At 37.0% G+C, this 27,845-nt stretch overlaps 7 protein-coding genes and 1 pseudogene across 9 annotated transcripts; 4 read left to right on the top strand and 4 right to left on the bottom strand.

Annotated features, from left to right (window-relative positions):
• Positions 1-2,958: 2,958 nt before the first annotated feature.
• On the top strand, positions 2,959-5,480 carry LOC18610909 (laccase-11-like). The gene is made up of 6 exons (XM_018113892.2): positions 2,959-3,188; positions 3,291-3,442; positions 3,527-3,771; positions 3,892-4,020; positions 4,233-5,156; positions 5,263-5,480. The coding sequence occupies exons 1-6, from the start codon at positions 3,081-3,083 to the stop codon at positions 5,391-5,393; spliced, it is 1,689 nt and encodes a 562-aa protein (XP_017969381.1). The 5' UTR covers positions 2,959-3,080; the 3' UTR covers positions 5,394-5,480.
• Positions 5,481-5,993: 513 nt separating this feature from the next.
• Positions 5,994-9,660, top strand: LOC18610908 (Galactose mutarotase-like superfamily protein). Its single transcript, XM_018129555.2, has 10 exons — positions 5,994-6,155; positions 6,266-6,379; positions 6,592-6,705; positions 6,950-7,001; positions 7,452-7,589; positions 7,789-7,887; positions 8,157-8,254; positions 8,643-8,750; positions 8,832-8,913; positions 9,194-9,660. The coding sequence occupies exons 1-10, from the start codon at positions 6,088-6,090 to the stop codon at positions 9,257-9,259; spliced, it is 939 nt and encodes a 312-aa protein (XP_017985044.2). The 5' UTR covers positions 5,994-6,087; the 3' UTR covers positions 9,260-9,660.
• On the bottom strand, positions 9,154-11,353 carry LOC18610907 (Tetratricopeptide repeat (TPR)-like superfamily protein). The gene has a single exon (XM_007046835.3). It carries the CDS (start codon positions 11,319-11,321, stop codon positions 9,732-9,734), a length of 1,590 nt encoding a protein of 529 aa, XP_007046897.3. The 5' UTR covers positions 11,322-11,353; the 3' UTR covers positions 9,154-9,731.
• A 262-nt stretch (positions 11,354-11,615) lies between these two features.
• On the bottom strand, positions 11,616-12,973 carry SYP112 (syntaxin of plants 112). Its single transcript, XM_088808250.1, has one exon. It carries the CDS (start codon positions 12,935-12,937, stop codon positions 11,954-11,956), a length of 984 nt encoding a protein of 327 aa, XP_088664376.1. The 5' UTR covers positions 12,938-12,973; the 3' UTR covers positions 11,616-11,953.
• Positions 12,974-14,082: 1,109 nt separating this feature from the next.
• COAD (4-phosphopantetheine adenylyltransferase) lies at positions 14,083-15,973 on the bottom strand. 2 transcript variants are annotated; one of them, XM_088808256.1, is made up of 7 exons: positions 15,829-15,973; positions 15,427-15,579; positions 15,242-15,313; positions 15,054-15,113; positions 14,876-14,970; positions 14,503-14,572; positions 14,083-14,344 (listed from the first exon to the last, which is right to left on the bottom strand). In XM_088808256.1, the coding sequence occupies exons 2-7, from the start codon at positions 15,556-15,558 to the stop codon at positions 14,231-14,233; spliced, it is 543 nt and encodes a 180-aa protein (XP_088664382.1). In that variant the 5' UTR covers positions 15,559-15,579; positions 15,829-15,973; the 3' UTR covers positions 14,083-14,230. The 2 variants fall into 2 exon arrangements, with proteins under 2 accessions (XP_088664382.1, XP_088664385.1); XM_088808259.1 differs by having other exon boundaries at positions 15,751-15,878.
• Positions 15,974-17,434: 1,461 nt separating this feature from the next.
• LOC18610904 (alpha/beta-Hydrolases superfamily protein) lies at positions 17,435-20,635 on the bottom strand. The gene is made up of 4 exons (XM_007046830.3): positions 19,591-20,635; positions 19,388-19,490; positions 18,144-18,325; positions 17,435-17,987 (listed from the first exon to the last, which is right to left on the bottom strand). The coding sequence occupies exons 1-4, from the start codon at positions 20,220-20,222 to the stop codon at positions 17,723-17,725; spliced, it is 1,182 nt and encodes a 393-aa protein (XP_007046892.3). The 5' UTR covers positions 20,223-20,635; the 3' UTR covers positions 17,435-17,722.
• Positions 20,636-21,017: 382 nt separating this feature from the next.
• Positions 21,018-24,399, top strand: LOC18610903 (alpha/beta-Hydrolases superfamily protein). The gene is made up of 7 exons (XM_007046829.3): positions 21,018-21,254; positions 21,361-21,462; positions 21,817-21,955; positions 22,418-22,588; positions 22,985-23,225; positions 23,561-23,652; positions 23,986-24,399. Exons 1-7 carry the CDS (start codon positions 21,155-21,157, stop codon positions 24,248-24,250), a joined length of 1,110 nt encoding a protein of 369 aa, XP_007046891.1. The 5' UTR covers positions 21,018-21,154; the 3' UTR covers positions 24,251-24,399.
• An 825-nt stretch (positions 24,400-25,224) lies between these two features.
• On the top strand, positions 25,225-27,621 carry LOC18610902 (eugenol synthase 1-like; annotated as a pseudogene). The gene is made up of 5 exons (XR_016027941.1): positions 25,225-25,685; positions 25,798-25,932; positions 26,049-26,286; positions 26,453-26,656; positions 27,254-27,621. The product of XR_016027941.1 is annotated as a eugenol synthase 1-like (transcript).
• The last annotated feature ends 224 nt before the right edge of the window (positions 27,622-27,845 follow it).

Genomic DNA, 27,845 nt, shown 5'->3' with positions numbered 1-27,845 from the left:
GTCAGATCGGAGCCCAGCAAAGGTCCACGGATGCATGTGCCGGAGCCCATTCCCGATGGCCAGTGGGCTTGATTGTTACTCCCTGGGATGATTTCTTTATTTTATCTCGGTGGACCACGTTTGGGTAAGATTACAACGTTATCCGTTCACAAGTTTCTAGCAAAACCGGACTAAGTCAGCCTCAGCCTAACCTGCCTCTCTCCAGTCCAACTTCAAATATTCTTTTCTTTTGATATTGATAGGCTCATTAAGAATCTCACCAACAACGGTGATTTTTATTTTACACGCAACAAATGGAAAAGGTGGCAAGGCCTTGGCTGTACCGCGCTTCAAGTAGAAGGCCAAAACAGTACTGCACCCACGAGGCATGTCATTAGAGTGGAGACCAAAGCGATAACCACCGGGCAATAGTTACATGCACGTTCATGGCAAAGAAGAAAAATGGGGCAAATTCCCACGTCCTAGGCCTGCTTGCCTAGTTGCTTTTTGTTGATTGTGGATCCCATGTCTCTCCTTTCATGCTCATGGATTCTCTCAACATATACTAATACTTTTTCTATGATTTTAGGAAGACTAAGAATTAGCTGGATGAAGGGGACTGCTCAAGCTTTGGAGCTCCTCAATTTTTGTGTAAAAATCGAGGGGGATTGGCTCTTTTCGATAAGGTTAGCCACCCATTCCCACAATCCCAACTCTCCCCTGCTGCCACTGCCGCTACCTTCCACCTGGACATGCCCTGTGGCCATGGCCACATCGTCTATTGGAAAAAGGGAATTTTCGGAAGTTGTAAATTATATAATAATAATATAGTACTAGTTAAGGTACAAGTGATTTTCACTGACAGATTAATCAACATTATCTTCCAGAAACATATCCCGGATATAAGTTTAAATCATGTATCAAATTAAATTTATATAAAATAAGCAGAGGAATTACAGTGTCTTTGTTGCTGAATCTTGACAAAGGTGAAGGAAAAACGAACTTGTTTTGCAGAAAGCGACAAAACCCATGTCTGGAATCTGTCTCTTTAAAGTTATGGTTATTGGTTGAGGGAACTAAACATCTTTTCTTTAACTAATTTAATTTTGTCAGAGAGTTCTTTGTCTGTTTAGGTCAATCTATGATTTTAATGAATCATATCTGGTTGCCTCTAGTTTTAGTGCCCTCGTGTCTGCATTTTTTCTTCCTTGTCCTTTTGGTTTGGTTGCTGATGCCATTCATCCTCTATTATTATTATCCAATTGATTGAAAGATCGTACATAAATCTAATTTCCCTCGATCTTTTTCGTATTGGTCAAAGTTGAACCACATGATCAAGATCTGTGTAATCATGCATGTGAGTTATGTCATGGGGTTGGTTTGGACCAAAAATAGGTTCAACTAGCTGAGATGTCTTCAAGGGTCGGCCTGAGCTGACCAGCTAATCTGACATACCCCAAGAGGACCAATCTTCTTCTGTTATTTCCTTCTCAATGGTCAAATATTGATGATTCTGCATGTTATTCTTGAAGGACAAGAAAGGTATAGATTGTGTATTTATCCTTAGGAAATGCATTCATCAACAAGATTCTCCTTAGATTCTGAGAAGTGTGGATTCTGGTGTGTCAGCAATGATCATCGGCAAGGTTTTGGTGAAGTCCATAGAGTAACTCAGGCTGCCATTCAGAACTTTTTATTTGTCATCAATAATTGGAAGCATTATTACTTATGAAAACCAATCTAATTTAGGAGAAAGGGGACTTATGATATCTTCACTTGATCAAAACTCCAAGTTTCATGTCAACTAAAGTCAGCATGAAGATGTAATCTTCATTTTTCTTTTACTGTATTCTTGCCGTAGGAGTTTGTGATTTTCTTTCCCTCCCTTGCTTATGTTGGAATGTTTCTTTGTGGGAAGAGAAAGAGAAAGGGGAAAGAGGGGAAATAAGCGTCACATTTTCTCTTGCCACGGAGAACTCGTCTTCAAAAGGCAATGCTTCTATTCACTAGCAGATAGGACTCACTTTCTCATTTTTTTGCCCCAAATACATGTATCCATTTATGTCCTTTCTGTCTATATGCCCAAGGAACCTCCTGCCTGCACATTTGCACCTTTGGCAAAGCTAGCCATGTGATCATTTGAAAGACTCTCATTTACAGAGGCAGAGAGCTGTAACGCAGAAAAGAAAAATTTGATAGAGTAATGGCAGCTTCCTCATAATTGTCCATCCTGCAACAGAGGTTCTACTTTATGGACTAGGGAGTTCAAGTACTATCGCATGACTGTCTCATTTCTTTACTTTAAGATTGATTTTCCTCCATCTTTACTTTTCTAGTTTGAAAAATGGTTTGATCACAAGCAAAACAAAGTTTCTCTGGAAAGCATCTTAATAAGGGAATGTACCATAGATAAGCAAACCGGCCTTGCAAAGAAATGTAACAAAGTGCTTAGAAGTAAGCCCTTCTGAATTTGTTTTTTAATGGATAAACCATGGTAAAGAGCTGCATTCTGGTATTTCCAAAGGACTCACTGGGTCTGTGAGAAGCAGCTGATTGGTAAAGAGAAATGGCTATTGAGAATGACATGTGACCAAAAACATTTTTTGTGAACTAGAAATGACCATGCAGGATGATTTTACCGTGGATATTAAAAAGTGCCTTTGGAGTATCAGAACCTACAACTGTTCCTTTTCCTTAACGGTAAAGCTTCGTATTGTATGTGGGATTAGGTTGGTATACACCTTTCAATCCCAAATCTTTCAATCACATTAAGATCAAATTGGAGAAGCCATGAAAAACGGAAATGGGGTAACTAAAACTAAAGCACCCTGATTCTAAAAAAATTAATCTTTGTTAAGCAATCTAAGACTCTACGCCAGTCAATAGTCCTGAAGTTCCTTTCAGTATTTTGCTTACAAGCTTTGACATACGACAACCCCTTTGCAATTTCTACCTAATCAGCTACATTCCCTTCTCCTCCTCCTCCTCCTTAACAAACTGGTATAGTTACCCTCTTTTAGCTTTATATAAGTACTTCATATTTTCACCTTCATGTCTCATCCACACAAACACAGAATAATTAGAAGTATTTGCCTAGACAAATGGCTATCCGAGGCGGCTCCTTTTCCAGAATGACCCTTTTTGTTGTGGGATTCCTCGCATTCATTTCTTTTCCAGCAGAAGCTGCTGTAAAGAAATACCAGTTTGATGTGAGTCAAATCAGAAGTGCACATTTCATATTTAATTCTCATTTATTATATACATCTTCGGCTGTTCCACTTGATGAGGTCTATATGATGTCTTTTAAACAGATCCAAGTGAAGAACGTTAGCAGATTGTGCCATGCAAAGCCAATTGTAACTGTAAATGGGAGGTTTCCAGGGCCTACTATCTATGTTAGGGAGGGAGACAGAGTTATTGTCAATGTTACTAACCATGCAAAGTATAACATGTCCATTCACTGGTAGGGATTCACTAAACTATATGCGGAAAATAAATTTCAAACAAAATTCTTCATACTTAATTTGTTGCTTGGTGATATCTTCAGGCATGGATTGAAGCAATATAGAAATGGTTGGGCAGATGGACCAGCTTACATAACACAGTGTCCAATTAAGACCGGGAATAGCTACAGTTACGACTTCAATGTAACAGGGCAGAGAGGAACTTTATGGTGGCATGCGCACATTCTTTGGCTAAGGGCTACAGTGTATGGAGCAATAGTCATCATGCCAAAAGAAGGGACGCCATTTCCATTCCCGCATCCAAACATGGAACAGATCATTATATTAGGTCGGTTCTAGGGTCATTTTGATTGATTTAAGAAGTTCCTTGGGAACTTGAAAAATATTTGGAGTTTTAGATTTAGTAAATCTTGAAGCTAGCTTCAAAATCTGTTTGTTCATACCACAGGGGAATGGTGGCACAAAGATGTGGAAGAGATAGTCAAGCAAGGAACTAACATGGGCTTGCCACCGAATATGTCAGATGCGCACACAATCAACGGGAAGCCAGGACCTCTCTTTCCATGCTCTGAGAAACGTAAGCAAAGTTACTTAGCTAGAAGAGACTTCAAGACATGGCATATATAAATAACATCACATGAAGCTATGCAATCTTTTTTTCAAGTAATGGTAGCAGAACCTTCAAGAAAATGTTGCTTTATAACATGTGCAGAAGATATAAAAGGAGTGAGGAACCTTATAAATTGTTTTACATGCAATGCTCACTGTTCGATTCTGAATGTTTTTTAGATACTTTTGCAATGGAGGTTGAATCAGGCAAGACATACTTGCTAAGAATCATCAACGCTGCCCTCAACGACGAGCTTTTCTTTGCCATTGCTGGTCACAACATGACAGTAGTTGAGGTTGATGCAGTTTATACAAAGCCATTCATCACGCAAGCTATACTGATTGCACCAGGGCAAACGACGAACGTTCTTGTTCGAGCCAACCAAATGCCTGGCAGATATTTCATGGCTTCTAGGCCTTTCATGGATGCTCCACTTCCTATAGACAACAAAACGGCGACAGGGATACTCCAATACAAAGGAATCCCTAACACTGTTCTTCCAACCCTTCCCCAACTGCCAGATCCCAATGACACAACTTTCGCTTTGAGCTACAACAAAAAGCTAAGGAGCTTAAACTCCGCGAAGTTTCCTGCAAATGTGCCCCTTAAAGTTGATCGAAAACTCTTCTACACAATCGGTTTCGGCAAAGATACTTGCCCAACATGCTTAAATGGAACAAGACTCCTAGCCTCCTTGAACAATATCTCTTTCGTAATGCCTGAAGTTGGACTTCTCCAAGCTCATTACTTCAATATGAAGGGAGTTTTTCGGACTGATTTCCCTGACAAACCCCCTAAACCATTCAACTATACCGGTGCACCCCTCACAGCCAATCTTGGCACCGCACACGGAACAAGGCTTAGCAAGATTGCCTTCAATTCTACAGTTGAGCTAGTGCTGCAAGACACCAATCTTCTAACAGTTGAGTCACATCCATTCCATCTCCATGGCTATAACTTCTTTGTCGTGGGAACTGGTATCGGGAATTTTGATCCTGTCAAAGACCCGGCTAAGTACAACTTGGTTGATCCTGTGGAAAGAAACACAGTTGGTGTTCCCACAGGGGGTTGGACCGCCATTCGCTTTCGAGCAGACAATCCAGGTATCCTTGTTAGACTAGAATAAGTAACCACAGAGAAAAAAAAATTGTTAGCCTAGAATTAATAAAGTAACCATATGATTAAATTATTTTCTTTTTCCTGGTTTAGGTGTTTGGTTTATGCATTGTCATTTGGAGCTGCACACTGGCTGGGGATTGAAAATGGCATTTGTGGTTGAAGATGGACCAGGAGCTGATCAATCCATTCTGCCTGCACCCAAGGATTTGCCACCATGCTAACTGTTGAAAAGTTTGTCAAAATTCAGCCCAAAAAAAGTTTGTGCATAAAATTTATTTTCTGCTTCAAAATATATACCTTCCGCAAAAGTTGCAGGACATGTATTGAGGAACCAAATTTAAGGGGGAAAAAAAAAAGGTAATTGTAAAGTTCTAATTGTTTGACATTCCAACTGTAATAAACTCCAAGAAAGGTTTCAAGTTTGAGTTATGTCGTAAATGCAATGAATTATTGAAAGGAAAATAATTATTTTATTATTTTTCTTTACATGTATTTTTTAGAAAAATACTTTTATTTAATAAACCAAATCCAAAGAAGTACAGAGAGGCGCTCAGAGAGGCCCCAAAAAGACAGACAAATCCCCCTATGGTAAAACAGGTGATCCGGTCGGCCCATGAAAGACAAATCCCCAAAACTCTGGAGCTTAGGTCGGGCCAATAGGGAGATGCTCAAGTTGGCCCAGTAAAGATAGATCAATCCACTCTCCAGGCCCTTCATCTCCACTAACCAAATAAAAAAAGTTAAATAAAAATAAATAAATATGGGGGAGGAATATGCGAATATTTACGAACATGCCATACCGACAAAAACGATCAAAGCTTTTAAACCGATCGTTGGTTTTAGAGTGACTTACTTTCTCGTTACATCCACTTCACTTCGCATTTGGCGCTGACCCTTCTGCTTAAATCGAATAAAATGGCGATGGTTTCGATGCAATTCTCTGTCCATTCCTTAAACTCTCCGAATCTACGCCCGACTAAGCGGTCAGTTTCTGTTTTCTCACATGTTTTCCGAAGTGAAACGATGCAGTTTACGTTTAGTAGTTAAAAAGTTTTAAGCTTTGAAGCCTACAGAGTTCATATTGTTTCTGCAGATACTCGGGCATGGCTTTTGCAACTTCAAACAAGGAAGCTGTGCCTTTGGGGGTCAAAATAACACAAGGGGAAGGCAATTTACCCAAGCTTGTGCTCACTTCTGGTGGTGGCAGGTAAATTTCAAATCTTTAAATATTCAAAAGATGATGCATTTTTTGTGAAATTTTCTTTTCTGGGTCTTTTCAAATTCATCTAACTCCCCAGGTTTGCTGCTTAATTGGTGAGGATTTTTTTTTTATTGAGACGGGTCTGAAAGGAATAGTTTGATATACTTGCTTGTTCCTTGATGGAGTGAATGTTTTGATTTTTGTTTTTGATGTTGTAGTGAAGCTGAGATTTATTTATTTGGAGGGTGCATTACATCTTGGAAAGTCCCAAGTGGAAGAGACCTTCTTTTTGTGCGGCCTGATGCTGTATTTGACAAAAAGAAGCCAATCAGGTTATTTCTCCACCACATTCTTTACTTAGATTTTAGCTATTTCTATTTCAAAATAAGCCATTGGATAGTTGGGTGAAGCTAGCATTAAATGTTTGGTAAATCTAACTAAAATTAATCTGATTAAAAGTAGATTATGGTTGTAAGCAATTGTTTCTAAATCGCTTCATTACCACAAAATGTAGTTCATTGTAATAATGAATTGGAATGCATGCAGATACTGACTGTGTTTTTTTTATTTGGATAGTGGAGGTATTCCACATTGTTTCCCACAGTTTGGACCTGGCCCAATGCAGCAGGTATACCCTTCTAATTCTTGTTCTAAATTTTAAAATTCGCTAATTTCCTTTATCTACCTGTAGTAGCTTTCATCAATTTTACTGCATTTCATATTTATTGTTTCATTTTGCGAGCCATTTAACATGGTCTGATTGTGGCAGTTTAGTGAGAACTGGCTAGTGGTGCTACTATGACCCTTACAGGGTGACCTGACAAAGGGCCATATTTTACTCCAAGTTGCTATACTCTTTGAGAATGATACTAGGATCTGCAGGGTAGTCTACATACTGCCGTGAAGTTGATCTGAGTGCTTTTTTCCACTCTTGATCTTTAGTTCATGTCTGTAAAAACCACCCTGAAAAAGAAAGGAACAATTAAACTATTACTATTTTATGTTTTAATTTACTTTATTGATTTATGTCTATCTTCTACTTTTGTTTAAATTGTGGAAATTTTAATGTAATTCACAGCATGGATTTGCTAGGAATATGGATTGGTCCCTTGTGGAGTCCGAAAATGTGGAAGGCAATCCTATCGTAACTCTTGAGCTAAAAGATGGTCCTTATAGCCGTGCCATGTGGGATTTCAGTTTTCAGGCTAGATATAAGGTCAGTAATTGATTACTCACTAGTACGGGCAATGGTGTTCTGCATGATGACAATGGTACTTTCTAAGCTAGTTGTTAGATTTATGCGTTAGTATAAATGTACTGGACAAGTCCAGACTACTTATGTTGATTCACCTATGCAATTATAGCTTGTCTGTTTACTAATTGAATTGGCAGTTTGTTCCTTTTTGTTTCTTCAGGTCATTCTAAATACAAAGAGCATTTCCACCGAACTAATAGTTACAAACACAGACAATAAGCCATTTTCTTTCAGCACTGCCTTGCATACATATTTTCGTGTAAGTACCTATAATTACAATTCCATGGTTGGTGGATGCAGGTCTTCTAGCTTGTCCAAATTAACATTTTCTTTGTATAGTTATGGAGATTTCCTTTTAGTGAGAATGCAAGAAGTGGAATTTAGAATTGTTTATAGGAGAAAAGGAAAACAGTGCACAACACATACATACACACATGTATATTATATCTTATGCGTTTTGTCTGAGTTACTTTGCCTTTAAACTTGAATGAAGCTAGTTAGAAATTGATATTAAACATTTTGATGCAGGCATCTATAACAGGGGTATCTGTGAGAGGTTTGAAAGGTTGCGAAACTCTGAATAAAGATCCAGATCCTAAGAATCCAATTGAGGGTAGGGAGGAAAGGTCTGTATATTATGCACAGAACTATAATTGGAGGCTAGTTTCAGTACAAATATTGGAACTGTAGGTGTGATAGAGAGAGCTTATTAAGATCTCTTGAAAATCTTCCTTTTATATAGCATAACAGTGACTAGGTTCCTAACTTAATCAAGTCTTGATATTGAATTTTGAATGTTGCAGGGTTGACATTGTTACTCAAATCTTTCAATACCTGATTGAGATTGTACTTAGGACCAAAGAAATTTGTAGTTGTTAGGTGTTCTTACTTTTAGCATCAACTCTGTCTTCTTTATATTTCTAATTTTTAGCCAACTTATTTGAGAATACGAGTCTTTAAGATTCTTATGAAAACAATTTTGCGCACTTTCTAACTGTTATATTTACAATACAGGGATGCCATCACTTTTCCTGGATTTGTAGATTGCATTTACCTTGATGCTTCTGACGAGCTGCACCTTGATAATGGCTTAGGTGATGTAATATCAATCAGGAATACAAAGTATGCAATTCCAACTCTCACATCTCTGTTTTGTTAGAGTTGAGTCAAAATTTTCCTCAATCATCTGCTTTGCCCTTGCAGTTGGTCAGATACTGTTTTATGGAACCCACATCTGCAGATGGAAGCATGTTACAAAGATTTTGTTTGTGTTGAAAATGCAAAGGTACTTATATACTTTCTTCTATTTTAACTGGATAAACTTGGTGGAAGCTGGGTTTGTATTCTTAATTCAACCTTTTGGCTTGCTAATAATGGTTCAGTCAACGCTAGTCACTATGTTCTTGCTACAAAAGATCATGTCAAATGGTTTGAAACTCCTTCTATTTCTAAGGAGAGGTGGCTCGTTGATTGAAATCCTTTTTCAGATGGCCTTCCTGATATGCTTGGCATTATCTACTGTCTATTACCAAATTGATGTTTTCATTTTATTCATGGCCACTCAGATTGGAACGGTCCAGCTAGAGCCCAAACAAGCTTGGATAGCTAAACAACATCTTTGCATTGGCTGAACTGCTGAAGTACAGATTGTGCAGTGTCCAAAGTTTGTGGAATAAGTGCACTCCCTTGTTGTTTCATTTTTCTAGAGGCGAAGATTTTGGTTCCTGTTAAGCAAAAGCTTTCTAGCTACCCAAGGTTCGTAATAATGTAATTTCAAGTCTCTGTATTAATTAGTGAGTTGATAATGTGGTGCTCTTTCCCTCCTCACCATTTATCTCCACCAGTACATTTCCCATCCCTAAAAAGGTGGAACCTGGTCCTATCCCTCATGACAATCTCCCTATCATATATCTTGGAGATAAGTTTTGTCACTGTGTGGCATTCCTCACATAACCGAAGATTCTTGACAATTCTAATCGATGTGCCTGGTTTTGTTCCAAGTAATCCAAATGCAATAGCCAGCTTCTCACTGTGCCGATTGATTGCCATTTCTTTGGCTTCATCCTCGAGATCAGGTAGTAGATTCCCCAATGCGGGTTTATATCATTCTTTTTCAAGTCTGTCCGCAATACTATCCCACATTTGGTTAATGTCTGTTATCTGTGGGTGGGACTGGCCTCCGGCTAAAAATTCATGGACAACCCCATTGAGACTGATTGCACTGCACCCAGGAAGTTTGGAAACTCCTCGATCTTTCATCTGCCTCCTTGCTTCAACTGCTCGGTCCCAGTCCCCTGCCGCTGCATGAATGCTTGCCAAGTGAATGTATCGGCCACCGTGGTCTGGATCTTCTTCAATCAGGATCTTTCCTATCTTTTTGCCTAATTCAACATTTTTATGCATCCGGCAGGCATTGAGCAGTGCTCCCCAAACGACAGCATTTGGTTTTACAGGCATTTTCTCAATCAATCCCATTGCTTCTCTCAGGAACCCTGCCCGGCCTAGTAGGTCAACCATGCACCCATAATGCTCTATTGTTGGGCTAAGTTTGTGAACTCTGTCCATGGTCTTGTACAAGGATTTTCCTTCTTCAACCAGTCCTGAATGACTACATGCTGTCAGAATTGCAGTAAAAGTGATATGGTTTGGGCGGATTCCTACCTTTTGCATAATGTCAAACCAGACAAGCGCTTCTTTTCCACGGCCATGAATTGCAAATCCAGAGATTACTGCTGTCCATAAAGAGACTTCTTTCTTCTTCACTTTCCTAAAAACTTCTAAAGCTTCTTCCATGTCACCACACTTTGCAAACATGTCTATAAGAACGCAGCCTAAAATTGGGTCAATCTCAACTCCTATTCTGTCAATATATGCGTGAATCCATCTGCCTTGATCCAATGCTCCAAGATGTGAACAAGCAGAGAGAGTGCTTGCCAGTGCCACATTGTCAGGTTTCACCCCTTCAATCTGCATTTCATGAAATAAATTCAACGCTTCCTTGTACATGCCAGCCCCAACATAGCCAGAAATCATAGTTGTCCAAGAGATGACATTCTTTGTCGGCATGTCCTTGAAAAATTCATATGCAATTTCCATTTTGCCACACTTCGTATAGCAACCAATCATCGAGTTCCAAGAAACAATATCTCGTTCAGGGACCAGGTCAAATAGCAGACGAGCGGCTTTGATACTGCCTGATGTTGCATAGACATGAAGCAGGGAATTTGTGGCAAAAACCTCCGAGCCAAAACCTAACTTTATGACATGAGCGTGAATTTGCTTGGTTTCTTCAATGGCTAACAAGCTGGAACAAGCTTTAAGCAGGAACGGGAAAGTGTAGGAATTGTGTGGAACTGAATGACAGAGCATTTGCTGATATAGAAGAAAGGCCTTTTCTGGTTCTTTGTTGTTTGAGTATCCTCTAATCATGGTGTTGTACATGAAAGTATTGGGTCTGCTTACTCTATCAAAAACCATCTGGGCGTATTCTAGATTACCATATTTCGGAGACACACAGAAAGTAAGGATTCTGCTCACTGTGATGGTATCTGCAACAAGGCCTGTTTTGAACATCTGTGCATGAATCTGCTTGAGTTCCTCCATTCTCGAACATCGTTCAAGCACAGATAGGGTCTGCGTGGCATTTGATTCCAGGGAGAGCTGCTTTGTTGGAGTTAGAGTGATGGATGCCATTTGTTTGTTACTAATGCAATGAAACTGAGCAATAATTCCTTTGGCTTCAATTTAATTTACCAATGTGGATAAGGTTTTTCCATACCTGATAGAAAATATCCTTACATTTCCTTTTCAGATCTTTCCCCCCTCAGTGTTTGTGATACCTTTGGGTGGTCCCCCTTTTGACCTTTCGTCAAGCTATCGCTTTTGCAAAATGAAGATTGCAAGATCAGTTATGTTTAGTGGACATTAGCATTATACTACAAATTTTTGTTGTTAAAAAGGCAGAAGCCTGATTCAATAAAAAAATGGAACATGAAATTACAAATTGATGCGTTCTGAAACTATTCCACATTTATTCAAAATGTTGAAACCACCTCTCTGGTGCTCCACTAGGTAGGTGTTACAGAAGAGTGATCAATCTTAAGAGAGCCAAAAACCAGAAAGGAGAACAGACACAGAAAGCAACTCAACGAAGCAAGTCGATGGACATTAATGTCAGACAACAAGACGCAAAACATTGTCTCAGTCACTTCCAAAAGTGAGGAAGAGTAACTGAAAGAAATTTGATCAAAGACAATTAGATGAACGAATTTACAGACCTTGAACCCCTTCAAAAGTGCCCAAAACGTTGCCTGATCTTGTACTGCTCAAGAAGCTAACATGGAAATAATGCAAACTAGAAGGACAATCAGCCCAACAGCCCAAACCCAATACACCCATGCCTTCTTCTTCTTCTTCATTTGATTTGCATAGTAAAGGCTGTTGGTTCCACCACTGACAAAATTACCTGCATTGGCCACATGTTCTTCAATATCATCCATGTTTTCACCTTGTGCCTCAACAAGAACAGCCATGTCAAGGAACACCTGATGCAGCCTTTGCAAACTTCTCTGAATATCCAACATAGCCTCATGCCTTTCCTTGCTCCTTAAATCCATTTCCACTTTCTCTGCAAATAATTGATCTTTTTCGCCGCCTGAAACCACCTTTTCAAGCACGGCTTCACTCGGTAACTCTCCAGTGGCATTATAGTATCTTCTCTTGAGATCTTCTTTATGATCCAACATCATCTTTTCCCTCAAGGCCTGAAAATCATTCATCATTTGCCTAAGCTTAACCCTCAAACTATTGGTAACCGACATCCTGGTTCGATCAACACAACTCCCTTCTTTATACGCTTCTGACAATCTCCTATTGGTTACATTGGATCTGTCGAGTGATTCAAGCCTTGTCTTGACAATCTTTGCTTTTCTAAGAATAAAAACCGTGTCTGCCTCCATTCGCTCTCTCAACCCTCGAAGAACTTTGGCGCTGTGACTGGACTTGGTTTCTTCATTAAGGGTTTGAAGATCAAACACGAGATTGGTAATCTCTTCCATCGTGATCTTGATTGATTCCACTTCTCTGAAGAACTGAGAGAGGTTTTTTTCATCTGCGGGGTTGAGTTGGCCTTGGCCTTCTTCTATCTCAAGATCGGCTTCCAGGTCTTTCTGTGCCTGCTTCTTAAGTTCCACATAACTTACAAACGAATTTGTCATTAGATCATTCATCTTTGCAAGAATTTTGCAAACAACCTCCTGCCAAACAATCAAGAATAGAAAATGAAAACTGTTTCCGGGGGGAAAAGGCATCAAAAATGAAAACCCACTGTTTGTAAAAGAAGAGAAACGAACCCTTTTATGAATAAACTTCTAAAGATTCTTGGTTATCTTCTTTTACAATGATTCTTCAGGAGTCTAAGGAAACCATGTTAACCAAGACAAACTCAGGGACACGATTGCATGAATAAAGAAACAAGAGAGTGAAACATTTAATGGGAAAAACATATGCCATTTTATTTGGGAAAAAAAAAAAAAGAAAACCCATGAAGAATATAAGAGTCGTGAAATGAAGAAGGAGAACCTGAAAATGGGATTACAAGAAAACAGAGGAGAATTCTTAGCCCTGCTCTGTTGAGTGTCAAAAGGCTTCCTAACTTGACAAAGAAAGACTCCTTTTCTGTTTATCTTTTCTCTGTTTTTCTCTGTAAGTGTATGAGGTTTGGAGGTGAATGATCGAAGCCAACTACAAAAGAAAAACTGTTGAATGTGGGAGTTTAAAGTGAATCAGGGAACGCGATCGTTCAGTTACGGAATTTTAAATTTTCGTTTATCAGAGGATAGCCGTTGGATATTGGAGGAGGCAATCAAAGTCCGCGAAAATAGGTTATACCTTAAACGCAACCGTTTAATATTATTCAATTCACCTGTTTTCGTTTCACTGGTCTTCGAGAAATCAAAATCCCCTGCCCCGGCTCTCAAAACATGTCAGGAATTGAAATCCTCTACCCCAATTTCCTGTGCCAACCCTGCCCCGACTCTCAAAACAAGTTCTCAAGTTCTCTTTTTAGTGTTTCCTTGATACTTGTTCGTCTTTAACCCAATTTCGCTTGTCAAAAGAGAAAGGAAAAGGAAGAAACAGTGATAAAGATGCTGAATAAGCATAGGAAATTGCAGCAAATGACTTGGTTTTGGATTGGTCTTTGAGTGCCTACTGCCACAGGGAATGCAAAATTACCTTCACATGACTTGTTAATAGAAAAGGTTTCAGTTTACTAATAAGATTTCTTACAAAGTAAAGTTCCTATTTCATTACAATGAGAGCAAGAAGAATTGGTTCTTGAAATTTGTTTTAGTATCCTTTCTGCTAACAAATTTCATGATGAGGGATCATCATCATGCATCTCAAAAGACTGTAGTTCTATCAATCTGTGTTGTTGTGTTCAAGATGTTGCTACTTTTGAGAAGAAGAAACATGCATGCATGCTTTTATTGTATTGAATTCAGGTTTCCCTATACAATTTTTGCTGTTGGGGGTTTCACAAAAAAGGGAAAAGAATCTGACAAGCTTTTTTTTCAAGCCATTGATATCATATCAGTTTATTATCAAGATTGTGCAGGTTGTTGATTTTTGGCCCTCTCAGCCTCAAGCTTCCTTAACGTTGTTGAACTCAGCTTGCCTTCACCAGATTCTTCAGAAACTAGATCTACAACCTCAATCTGCAGAGTATGCACAATATTAAGGCCCAATCTCTGACAAAATTTCAAGAAATTCTAAAGAATATTTGCCTCACTTCACCTTCAAAGTTGAGATCGGGAATTAGTAAATTACATTCATATCCTACTTACAGAACAGAAATCAACCAGAAAAAACAAACCTTTAACTGTGAAAGGCCTCTCTCTGCTCTTTTCTTGTTAACTGATACTCCACCAGGTAATGTCTCCTTGCTGTCAAGAAACCAGACCAGTTAGGCAACGATTCCAACTTGTATAAACAGCAAACACAGACAAATCATTGATTTAATTCATTGCAAACATAAAGGAGGCAAATTTAAAAAGGTGAAAGAAAGATTAAAACTGCAAGGATCAGAGAAGCAATGGAATAAAAGAAGGCCACCCAAATTTTCAGCAGTTGAAAGCAGAAGAACCGAAAGCAGAGTAAAATTACCAGAAAACTCTGTTTTCTCAGAAAAGTTGGCTACTTTGTATCATTATGATAGATAATAAGGAACATGTTAGTCAATGACAAACCTGACAACGATGGCCTCCAAATTTTTATCAATGATTGAAGGTCCATAGGGATCTGTAATTGGTTCAACTTGCACCAACAGCTTTGGGTTGATAGACTGCACAGATATGAGCAAAATTACAGCAATTAAATTATCAAAAGACTAAAACCCGATTTTCGTTCGTAGTTTCATTACATTACCTTGATGTAATTCTCAACATTACGCATTCTTTCCTCAATGGGTTGTATCAATTCAGTAAACTACAGAGAAAGAAAATAAGGATTTCTTCAGCCATTAAAAACTCTTCTTTTCTTTTTCCTTCTTAAAGCAAGCAAATCAAGTTCAGAGTAAAAAGCCAATAACTTCCATGCTAAATTAGTAATATTACCTGTTTTTTGGTTAACATGGGACCGTCACAAACGCCCACCACGATTCGATCCCTGGCCAGCTCCACCGCTGACTATTTCCAACACAATTCTTTTTCATTCAATATTCGGATAAAGTTACTGTAAATTGCAAAACAATAATAACAATAAGCCAATAAGAATAAAGAGAGAGAGAGAGAGAAGTTACATTGAGGAAGAGGTGGTGGCCGTCGTGCAAGCGGTCAAAAGTGCCACCAAGAACGACGGCGCCATATGAATTTGGCGGAGATAGTTTTGGATTCACCAAAGTCGATTCCTTCTGGTCTTCCGAAATCGTCATCTATATCAGACAAGTAGACAACTGAAACAGGCAGAAGACAGAGAGATAGTATAAGAGACGGAGCTTTTTCTTCTTCTCTTTTTCCTTATGCTTTTCTGTCCTTTCAATTCGGAAGACCCAACGATGAAAACAAAATAAAAAGAAAACTTCACGATAAATAGTATAGTTTGACTCGGATTAGGTGCACCGAACCTGGACGACTTTAGCTTCTACTTGAGTTTTTTAACTTAAAAAGGAAGGGTAAGTAGGAGCCTTTCAGCTTTCAGGTACCTATCTAGCTATCAATCTAGCTGTTGTTGTTGTTGTTGCCAGATCATGATTTAGATCCTCATGGGACGACAATCCCCAGAACTTTTTGTTTGGAACTATAACCAAGCACGTGTTTTTTCTTTCCTTTGTGATGATTTTGTATGAAACACCTGATCTTTCCAGCTTTACAGAGTGCATTAAGACATTAGTTACTGCTTCGTTACATCCCAACAAATGTTCTTCATGCATTAAAAACATGGGTGCTACACACATTTGAATTTACCTTATCATTATGTAAACCTATCAATTCATATTTTCGTATTATAAATGTATCAAATATAATTAAATATGAAATATATTAAGATTAAATACAAACATGATACGAATAATATTAAAACATATATATATATTTAATAATTGTATAATATGATACGACATAATTAATACGTTTATTAAACGTATCAATATAAGACACAACACAATTAATAACATGATTAATAATTTTAAAACGATTAAATAAAAATTTTACAATTAAATATATTTTTATTATTTAAATTTAAAATTAATAATTATAAAAAAAATTATAACAAAACAAAATAATAATAACATCAAATATAACAAATTTTAACATAAATAATATACATAAAATTCATTATCATATAATAGGTTAAAATCCATCACTAATATCTAACCTTAAAATATTCATAATATTTAAAATCATCTATAGTTTTCATCCATAATTAAATACATATCATTAACCATATCCTCAACTATGAACAATTCTAAACATTCAAATCAAAATTATTTGGGTAAAACTAAAGTAGTTTTTGACTATTAATTTTTAACAAAGTGATAAACATGTAATGTATATATATATTTAAATAAGATAACACGATTAATTAAATATATCAGACATAATTAAATACGAAACACATAAACTAAATTCTAATTTATTTAATTTCGTATCCTTTCGTATGTTGTTAATATGTCTTGTCCAAAGTTATTAAATCTATCATTATGTCTGTTTGGTGGTGTGGGCTTAACCAATCTTTTTTCTGTTTGTATGAAGGGCAGAGTTCGAAATTTGATCCTTGGCTAGCGGGCAATCCTAGTCCTTCAAGCAGGTGCTTCCAAGCCTAACTTTTTGGTCCACAGAGTTGGTTTTGTCCTTTTTCGAAAGGATTTGGGTCCAGAGAGTTAGTTTTAAATCAATGTCATTAGCAGTAATAGTTATTGTCCCCAGTCACTAAGATCACTGGGATTTATGGGAGATGAATAGAGAACATCCATTTATTAACCGGGGTTTATATTTGATACACTGTAAATGTAACAGTGAACTAAATGTTATTATTCCGTTAATAAATAAATTTAAAAATCGAAAAGCTTCAAAAAAAATTTGGTAATAAAAGTCTTATTAATTTTGATAGTAATAACCGTTTTGCCAAACTAAAATTTGTGGAATTGAATGCAGTGATTAAAACCACAAGAAATCATGCCTGCTAAGCCAGCCTAACTCAAAACCAATTTCAGCAGACATAAAACCTCAAATACTCACATCCACGACAGCAGATCAAAAGCCTGATATCATAATCTTCATTGTCCAAGGTTATAACAGCAGAGAAGTCCATAGCACCAACTTCTAAGAATCAAATATATTCAAAATAAGAAAAGCTTTTGCAGCTTTAGCACCACTGCATTGTTCATTACAATTTACAAGCATTCAGCCATGATCTCATGGCATCACCTTGATAAGTGAAGTTCAGGTTTCCTGTCAAACATTCTGCCTACAAGGTTACCAGTACTAAAAAGAATGTACTGATAAGCTAGGCACTTATGCAATGTTTTATTTAGGAGTCATTTTTGAAGGAAACATCAGAATACAAGAATAGCAAATGGATTAAAGTACTTGGAGGGTTCATGTTTGTTTAACAATAGCAAAACATTCTTTCAAAAAATTATGAAGCTCGGATGAATATATATTGGGAAATGTCCGATAGTGGTCAACATGGGGAGATGTGCCAAAGTTAAAGGAGAATACTTTTATCCCCTTCTTTCTCATCTCCTCAATACACAACTCGACTGATTCATATGGAATGACCTTATCAGCTGTGCTATAAAGATACAGCTGAGGACATTTAGGATGGTGCTCCATGATAGCATTAATGATTGTTCTTAACCTTCTGCAGAATGAGGAAAAAATGATAGCCAGCATCAATCAGTTATTCACCACAACCACAATATTTGGTCATATTCAGAGACAGCAAATAGCATGGTATGAAGCCATGAAGGCATATTTCTAATCATTTAACAATATAGGGCATAAAGGGAAAACCTACCTGTCCACATCAGGCATATTTAGAAAGAATGCAAAGAACTTTTCCAGTGCAGATAACAGCACAGCTTCAAACATCTCAGGTTCCTCTTTCAGCAATTTTGAATCACTCACTGCACTTTCTGATCCATTTATTGAAGAGTTGCGTTTCTTCAGTATAGCAGCAGCAAATCCAGCTGCCCAGACCTACAAAAATGAAGAGAATATGTGAATTATCAATACCTTTCTCAGTCGATTTGGTTGGAAAGGCCAGAGTTTTCAACATGAGGATAATTACTTCATCAAAATGAATGTAAAAATTCCAAAGGCAGAAAAACGAACCTAGAGCCTTATACAGCGGCAAGTGAGGTCAAAGAAATTTAACTAGTTTTCTTTATGTTAATGCTGGAGACAACACATATTTTCCCAGATTTTTGAAAAGGAAAAAGGAAAATGACAATTCCACTTAAATACTGTGAATATCCTAGGATAGGATGAGTCCTTTTTTCCCCTCTAAAGAGCATAAAAGTACGAGCATGAAGATGGATAAAAAACATGTCAGAACTGCTCCAAGTCAAACACCTTGATGCCACATCTTTAACCTTTCAAAACCTCGTACAGCTCCGGAGATCTTGTGAAAATCACAATTTTAGTATAATAGAACTCTGACCAAAGTTGGAATAGGTAAAGATATCAAAGCACTATTATTTGAACATCCAGAGGACAGACACTTTTGCATCTGCTTCACGAGTTAGTACATATATTTTGTAGAGTGAATATTATAATTTCCCACTGACACCCATTCTGATGTCCTTTCTACAGCTAATACGTAAATATAAGAGTCACAATAGAGTAATCAAAGCATTATACATGGATGTAACTTGGAACACAAAAGAGAGTAGTGCCACCAAGCAACAGAAATTCCCAAATGTTTTATGGAGAACCTGGACTCATCCTCGTTCTCTTTAATTAAAGCCAGATTAGTCACGATCCTCTTTGATTGCCTGGAAGAAAGATGATGATCTACAACAACCACCTAAGCCTTTTCCCATTGTATAAGGTGGCTACTTAAATCTTATAAGCCATTGTGTTCTGCTTAGACCTGATCTTAAGTAATATCAGCAAAAGAACTCAAGCTCATAATTTAACATAAAGCTTTCTTTTAAAATTTAAAGGTCACTGAGTAAAAATCCATCAATCATCAATCAAAAGCTACTTAACATTAAAACATCATAACTAAAGCCAAAGAATCAACATACAGAACAAAACCTTAGGATTTAAAGGGTCCCCTGATCCTGAATCAATAATTACTCCTCTTATCTTCTCTTTCAACCCCTCTCTTCCCTGAAACCTATCAAGAAGTGAACCATATCTGCCAAGAAACCAAATAATGCCAGAATTTACTATCCACAACCAAAAATTTAAAAAAGAAAAAGAAAAAAAATAGAAGACCTTTATTCATAAAAACTTACGTCAACCATCCAGTGTTGCTAAAAGTATGGAAAATTAAGCACCTTTCACGACCATCTTCCTCTTTCTCCAAAACCCACCTGGCCAACTCATTTCCAAGTTCAGACACACGCTGCTCAAGCCTTCCACCCAGATCAAACCACAGCAATTCCTTAACTTCCACAACAAAAGTAACCGCATGGATTCCTCTTGAATTATACCATTCTACATATCTCTTTAAATGCTTTGTTTTAGCCCCAAGCCATCCCAAAAGAACCACCGTTATGACTTTGTCTTTGCATCCCAAAGCCTCAGCTTTTCCCCCTCTACCGACAACAATTTCCCGCGCTTTCTTCCGAGATAAAACCGTGTCATTTGCATTGGATTCAAGGAATGCGTTGAAAGAAGATGAACTCGAGAGAAATGAAGAATTAAGGGGATTAGCTGAAGCTCTCAAGAAGGCGTCGTTTTGGAACCTTTGCGGGAGTTTAAGAAAATGGGTTCTACTAAATTTAGTTGGAAATGATGGTGTTGTTGTCGTTTTGGTGAAAATTGAAGAAAAATTGAGATTGTTAGAGGGAGCAGCTTTCATGGTGGAAACTGTGAACTGAGGGTTTAAAAAAGGGCGATGCTTATAGAGTGGCTTCTGCCACATTGAAAATATCTACAAAGAACTAAAGAAGGGGAAAGCAAAAGAAGAAATGGGAAAGGATAGCCAAGAAGCTCAAATGACAAAGTTTAAACCTTAGTAGGCAACTGAGATGGCTATAGCCTTTTGCATCTAGTAGTGTAGTTCTGATGGGAGGTAGGCTTAAAAACTTTAAAGTTGAGTAAGTTTTTTCCTTTATTGATTTTCCTTATGGTTTTCTATAAAAATTGATTTTGTTTTTTTAGAGACAAGGAGAGGAGGTTGGTACAATTAGATATATGTTTGGCCTTCTGTGCAAGATAATCTATGTACTTGGAAATTGGAATTCCTCTTCAAAGCCACCTTTGATTGGTTATGGCATGGAAGTTCTAGAGTCTGTCACTGGCTTAAGTCTGTTTTTGATATCGGATATGAAAAGATCAATGAAGATAACCAGAAGGAAAATGTATCCCAAAGTGTATAAGAATTAAAGGGTATACATATTAGAAAAATTTTGGGCAAAAAGTTTGTTAGCATTCGTGGGTTGGTCAACTCTTGCTTTGCATATTAAAGAATGCAACCAAACTTCCTCAAATTTAACTGTTTTTCTTTTATTTTTTGAGACAGTAAATTTTCTTAACCAGCATTAATACAGTAAAATGATCTAAAATATCCTGGAAACAGGGAAGGTTCATAGGGGAAATTTGGGTACAAAATCGAAATCTGGTGCATGGCTTGGACTTTGCCACAACTGCTGAAGTTAGACCAGCCACATAACTCGCGGGCTTGGAACCTTGACCGTTAAAAACCAACTCTTGCAATATCCCCTTTGGGCCTTTTCTCTCTTTCTTTGACTCTCATTTAAGTTCTCACCCCTTTTTCTCATGCTCTCAAGCCAGTAACTAAAGGTCCCTCTTCATTTTTAGTCAGGGTTTAAGAACTATTCTGGAAGAAGTAGAATGTCTTCTTCATGTGCAGTCTCACCTTCAGTGAGGACAGAGTTTTTAAACCCAATCTCTAACAGGTTTTTTGCTCCTTCAAGAAACTATCATCGGCCAAGTAAGCCAATTTGAGCTCCAATCTTCAACTTATTATTTCCTGACTGACTTTTACTTCTGTTTTGAATTGATTACTTTATCTTTGTCCGTCTGCCATTCACTTGAAGGAAGCAAATGTGAGATGAACAGGAGGGGTTTTGCTTTAAAGGGGATTGTTGCTTCTGGTGTCTCAGTCGTAGGCTCTTCCTTGACTACTGAACCTGTTCAAGGTCAGCTTTTAACTATAGCCAATTAGTTCTTGTCGTTCTATAATCTTTATTCGTACATTCACTCAATCATTTGTTTCTTAAACTTGGAACTTTTTTTTCCTGTAATCTGGGTAACTATCGATATTGGTGAATGGTGAGAGGTTTCAAGATAGTTTAGTAATGCAAAGTGCTTTTAGCAGAGATCTTTTCGTAACTTCTGTCTTTAGAATTTAGACTAGGACCTTGCTATGGCTGGAGCATTACTAGGTTTTGTTCACATTTGGTTTTGATGATGTTTGGATTAATTGTTTCTGAACAGTAGGTTCTTTCATTTGCATAAATGGAACTTGTTAAGGTTGAATGTTTTTTCTGTAGGGTTGGAGAGATTACCATTCAAGCCAGAGGGTTACAATTTCTGGACCTGGCGTGGTCGTAAAATACATTATGTAGTACAAGGAGAAGGGCTCCCAATTGTTCTTATTCACGGGTTTGGTGCTTCTGCCTTCCATTGGAGGTTTGTCATCTTATGCTCATCTTTGTTTAGGTTGTGGCTCATTACCACATGAATCAGTCACAGATATACTTAATTTATCAGCTCATTTATTGATGTAGCATAAATGCTATCATGATAACTGAAAAAAGAGAAAAAAAAATAAGGATTTCTGCAAAATTCTTGTCGGTACTAATTCTCCTTCAAAGAGAATGGCATTGTCCCAAGCAGCTAGGAGCTTCTGGATTAAGTTTTACTTGTTTGAATCGTAAATAGTACTGAAAAGTGTACCTCTAAATTTGAAATTTAATTGCCTTTTTTTGGTGGAACTGAAACAAGGAGAAGTTAGAGGCTTAGAGCGCAAAAATACTTATCACATACTTGGTTAATTGAGTTTGAACTACTGTTATGTTAGTGAAGGCGTTCTGATCTCAGGTTCTTAGTCATATCTGCCTTAAATGCTCTTTCTGTTTTCCAAATTTGCAGGTATAACATACCTGAATTGGCTAAAAATTACAAAGTTTATGCTGTGGACTTGCTAGGATTTGGGTGGAGTGAGAAAGCAATTATCGAGTATGATGCAATGATATGGAGAGATCAAGTGGTCGATTTTTTGAAGGAGATAGTAAAAGAGCCAGCAGTTTTAGTTGGAAACAGGTAGCAACCACAAATAAGCAACAGTTATCTCTTCTCTCTCCACATTCCTGTGTATGATCAAATGACATGATAAAATGAAATTTTCATTACTCATGACTTTCACTAATCACAACAAATGACTCTTAACATGCTGTTGTCCCATATTCAAGGAATAAGCTGCAAATTTGTTAGAGTTTTGCTAGTTAAAATTGCATTTATGCATGATACACAAATGCGGCATAAGGTCTGTTACATAGACACATATGCTATCCCTGCATCCTAGAAATTGGTGTTGAATTAATAGACCTATAATTTTTTTCTATGTGCTAAATCTAACCATTTTTAGCATTCTTATTGCAATTTCTCTTTTGACGCAACATACCTAGTAACAGTTCTGTAATTCATGGTAAATTTCAGTCTTGGAGGGTTTACTGCTTTGGTTTCAGCAGTGGGGTTGCCTGAACAAGTTGTTGGACTGGCATTACTGAACTCTGCTGGACAGTTTGGAGACACAAAGGCTAAAACCACCAAACCAGAGGAAACAGTCTTACAGAAATTTATTCTAAAGCCATTGAAGCAAATTTTCCAACGTCTAATTCTTGGGGTTTTGTTCTGGCAAGCAAAGCAATCTGCTCGTATTGAATCTGTCCTAAAAACTGTATGTTACTTACAGCCTTATTTACTTAAGGCTTCCTTATAAAGTTTATCTGGAATTTTGAAGGTTTAGATTATTTTATGAGCTTAATATCTATCATAAACTTTACATGCATCCTAAGACATAGCATCAGCAATATTCTGCAGTTCCTTAGAAGCCATCAAGCCACCAGTGATACTGCTCATTTAGCAATGTTTCTAACTGACTTGTCATGAGAAGGATAATGGCTTTTTTCTATCTCCCATACTTTTGCAATATTGTACTCAATTGAGGTTCTTGAAGTCAAACTGTATTCATCATGTACTATGATGATAGTCACTATCTTTTTCTTAATGCAGGTGTATATCAATACCTCTAATGTAGACGATTATCTTGTGGAAACCATAAAATTTCCAGCCAATGATCCCAATGCTGGAGAAGTGTATTATAGGTACGCATGTAAATGGGCTCCCTGATTTTGTCCTAATAAGAAAACTCTCGGGTATGCTTCAGGATGCGTATATGTCATTATTTGAATACTTATCAAGACCTTTCAAAATGTTCCTCATAGCCTGAATCGTTTGCTTTGCCTGAAAATGAGTAACATAGATCTGCAATAGCTTGTTGATCGCTTGAAGCATTTAGAAAATGGTGTCTGTAAAATTAGTAGTTAACACTATTTTATGTACAGTTATGCATCTCTTGTTCTCTACTATCCTCATCTTCTGAGTCGTCCCCTACATTCATTTTTATATGCAATGTTGACTCTGTTGATTATTCACAGGTTAATGACACGGTTCATGTTGAATCAAACTGAGTACACTCTAGACAGTTTCTTGAGCAAGCTAACTTGCCCGCTGCTGTTGCTTTGGGGTGACTTAGACCCTTGGGTGGGTCCTGCCAAGGCTACCCGAATCAAAGAATTCTACCCAAACACAACTCTTGTAAACCTACAGGCAGGGCACTGTCCACACGATGAAGTTCCAGAACTTGTTAATAAGGCTTTGGAGGACTGGTTGTCAACTCTAGCAGCAAAATCTTCTCTCTAAACAGTGTGAAGATGTCCAGTTCTATGGCATCATCACTCACCCTGACTGTAGATTTACATGTAAGATAACACGAAATCCATTGATTGAAGTTAATTCTTGAAGCACTACATATTTTTCATATATATGCAAGATAGATTGATCATCCGTTATCAGAGGTTTCTTGGAAACAAAGCAATTCAGCAGTATGATAAGTTTTTCACATTCTGCAGTATCTGTAATTATAGTACAATTATCGTTTTCAGTTATGCTCTGTTGCAGAAACAGATTATCACAGATCTTCATAAGTTTTGACTTTCTCAAGCAGGAAAGAGAACCCTGGAATCAAATAGGTGCTTGTTTGATTTGGCTTTTTTTCAGTTTATCCACCTCTTAAAAGTAAAAGTCAAGCAATAAGCATTTGGAAAAGCTCTTACAAAAATAAGCAAATTTTTTTTAAAAAATAAAATTTTAAAAAGAATGTTTTAGAAACTCTCCTCTTTTTTTAAAAACACGTATTTTTTTTAGGAGAATTTTTCTTTTTATTTCAAAAATGTCTTCATCTATTAAAAATAATTTTAACATTATCTATTTTTATTTTTATATGATTTATTATTAATTATAAATTTTATGCTATATAAAAATACTTTTTATACTTTTTTTAAATAAAAAAATAAAAAAAACTTTTTTTCATTATAAACAAAAAAATTTGTGATTAATAAAAAATTATTTATTAAATACTCTTTATAATAATTTTAATTAAAATTAAAATTTATATAAATTATTTTGTCAAATAACTTATTTATAAAAAAAAACTTATAAAAGTAAATTTATCAAATAAATTTAGTTTAATTTTAAAAATAATTTTTTCATAAAAGCTTCATAATAACTTTTAAATTAAAAAAAAAATTAGACCAAACAAGCTCTAAATCTAAAAAAGCTGGAATGCTTATTTCTCTAAAAATGTCAAATGTTTGCTAGAGTTCAAAATTGGATAAAACCTTGAAAAAAAAAATACTACTGTTATTGTTCCTTATGTCCCTGAAAGCAAGCTTTCATAAGAAACACAAATTCAAAGTTTGCTACATATCAAAAAGCCAAGATGAGAGGACTGTCATGATAAAGATAGAATAACCATACCTCCCTTCAAACTTTTTTAATTAAAGCAAAGGAATCAAACTCCTTTTGTTAATAATTCCCACTACTATCTCTTATCTGAGACTCACTGGCCTCCCTTTATTCAAGCTAAACCGCAGGTTTTCCTCCTGTTTAGTTGACATGGCTGAGAAAAGCAAAATTTTGATAATTGGGGGAACCGGGTATATTGGCAAATTCATAGTGGAGGCAAGCACCAAAGTGGGGCACCCCACCTTTCTATTGGTCAGGGAGAGAAGTTTCAGATCCCGGAAAGGCAAAGCTGATAGAGAGTTTCGAGGGCTCTGGAGTAACACTACTTTATGTATGTTCGTAAACTTGGAATAATTTTCATCAGTTTAATGGAGTTGAACTCTGGATTTTTTGTTTTATTGAGTTTTTCTGTGCCAATTTTGGTGCTTTTACAATTATCACAGGGTGATATCTATGATCATGAGAGCTTGTTGAGGGCGATCAAGCAAGTTGATATTGTGATCTCCACAGTAGGTACACAACAGCTAGCGGATCAAGTCAGGATAATTGAAGCCATCAAAGAAGCTGGAAATGTCAAGGCAAGCTGTTTCAGTTTTTTCACTTTCATCAGTTTCTCTGCATTTTCTGTTTTTCTCTTTCTCAGACTGAAGAAGCAAGAGAGCTTGATTGTGACAATAAAATGGTGGGTTTCCAGAGATTCCTTCCGTCAGAGTTTGGCATGGATGCAGACCGTGTCCGTGCAGTAGAGCCAGCTGCAAGCATATTTAGGATTAAGGCTAAAATTCGAAGAGCAATCGAGGCTGAAGGGATTCCATACACGTATATCTCATCCAATGCCTTTGCAGGGCATTTCTTGCCAAATTTAATGCAGGAAAATGCCACTGTTCCACCGAGGGACAAGGTAGTCATACTGGGAGATGGCAACTCCAAAGGTATGTGCACAAACTTTGATCTTTCTTCAATAAGTTGTCTTTCTTGTGCTTTAGATTGTACCCTGATTATGAGGGAATGGCTTCAAGTCTTCAACATGTAGATGCAACTTATTTAGATGAATTACAGACTTGTGCTGATAGGGCTATGATGTTTTCCATGTTTCAGCTGTTTTTGTCCAGGAAGATGACATAGCAATGTACACTATTAAAGCAGCTGAAGATCCAAGAACCTTGAACAAGATCCTTTACATAAGACCGCCTTCCAATGTTTTGTCTTTCAATGAAATAGTCTCCCTATGGGAGAGGAAAATTGGTAAGACCCTTGTAAAGAGTTATGTTCCCGAGGACCAACTTCTTCAGATCATTCAAGGTAAGAATTCATACCAGCTGCTGTATAGTAGTTAGCTGTCAATTCTAAGTCTGTTAGTACCCTTATAGTTCATTTCCAATTATCAGACTACATAATTGAAAGTAAAATGAAAAAAGGAGTTGGTGGTGACTGGCGAAATTAGTTTAAAATTGAAAGCTTTAAGTCAAAGTTAACAATCTTAAATAAGTACAATGCCAATGGCCAAAAAGATAAGGTACAATGCCACCAACCTATCAGTTATCATGAATTAGCTGCATTTTATCTTTTAATATTGGATGACAAGCTGTTTTGTAAAATAATTTTTTTCTTGCACCCAAAGCCAAAGCTATTGAGCCGTTTCATGTGGTACAAACTAGAAATTCTTTAATATATTGTCCTTTATCAATGCTTCTTTGGCCTGATGATCGAGAATTTGAGTTTTGGGTGCCCGTATTGCAGTAATTGAAACTTTAGTCTAAGCTCAATCAAATAGGCTTATGCATGAGGAAACTAGCTTAAAGTTTGATGAACTTGACTGACTCTTAAACATCATGGATATCAGTAAATATGAAGAAGCTAGCAGTCCTTAATCCATGGTTCTGCTTTGGTTTTCTGCAGAGGCGCCTATTCCCTGGAATTTCATTTTGTCATTCTACCACCCTATGTTGGTGAAGGGAGAGGCTTCAAATTTCAAGATAGAAGCTTGTTTTGCTGTAGAGGCATCTGAGCTTTATCCTGAAGTGAAGTATACTACTGTTGACGCATACCTGCATCAGTTTGTCTAAAATCTTAGTAAAAAATATGGCGAATGTATGCTTGAGAAGAAATGCAGTACATGCCTAAGATAATGTACTTGAACAGGCTGCAAAGAATAACTCTGACAATCAGGCTGATACAATCTAATCGGCCTTAAGTTTCATTCATGGAATTTCTTTATATTAAGCCACATGTGATATTGTTTCCAATGATAACAAATCAATTCAGCAGTCTGTAACAGGTAGCTCCAACTGAAATAACATTCAGTAGAGATTATATTAACAATAAATTGGGATGATGCTTTCTAATTCCTGACATCTAGAATTTTTAGTAAAGATCAGTTTGATTAAAATTTAAGCTTAGATTACAGAATATGCCTTCCAAGAGCATTAATATTGTTCAGATTCTTCATTTGACAAGCTACACCATAAAACAGCATCAGCTTTTATATGAA

This window comes from Theobroma cacao, chromosome 1 (assembly GCF_053813885.1).
Source record: "Theobroma cacao isolate CCN51 chromosome 1, ASM5381388v1, whole genome shotgun sequence".
In the NCBI taxonomy this organism is placed as follows: domain Eukaryota; kingdom Viridiplantae; phylum Streptophyta; class Magnoliopsida; order Malvales; family Malvaceae; genus Theobroma; species Theobroma cacao.
The sequence above is the reverse complement of the archived record's forward strand: the minus strand, read 5'-3'. Positions and strand labels throughout refer to the sequence as shown.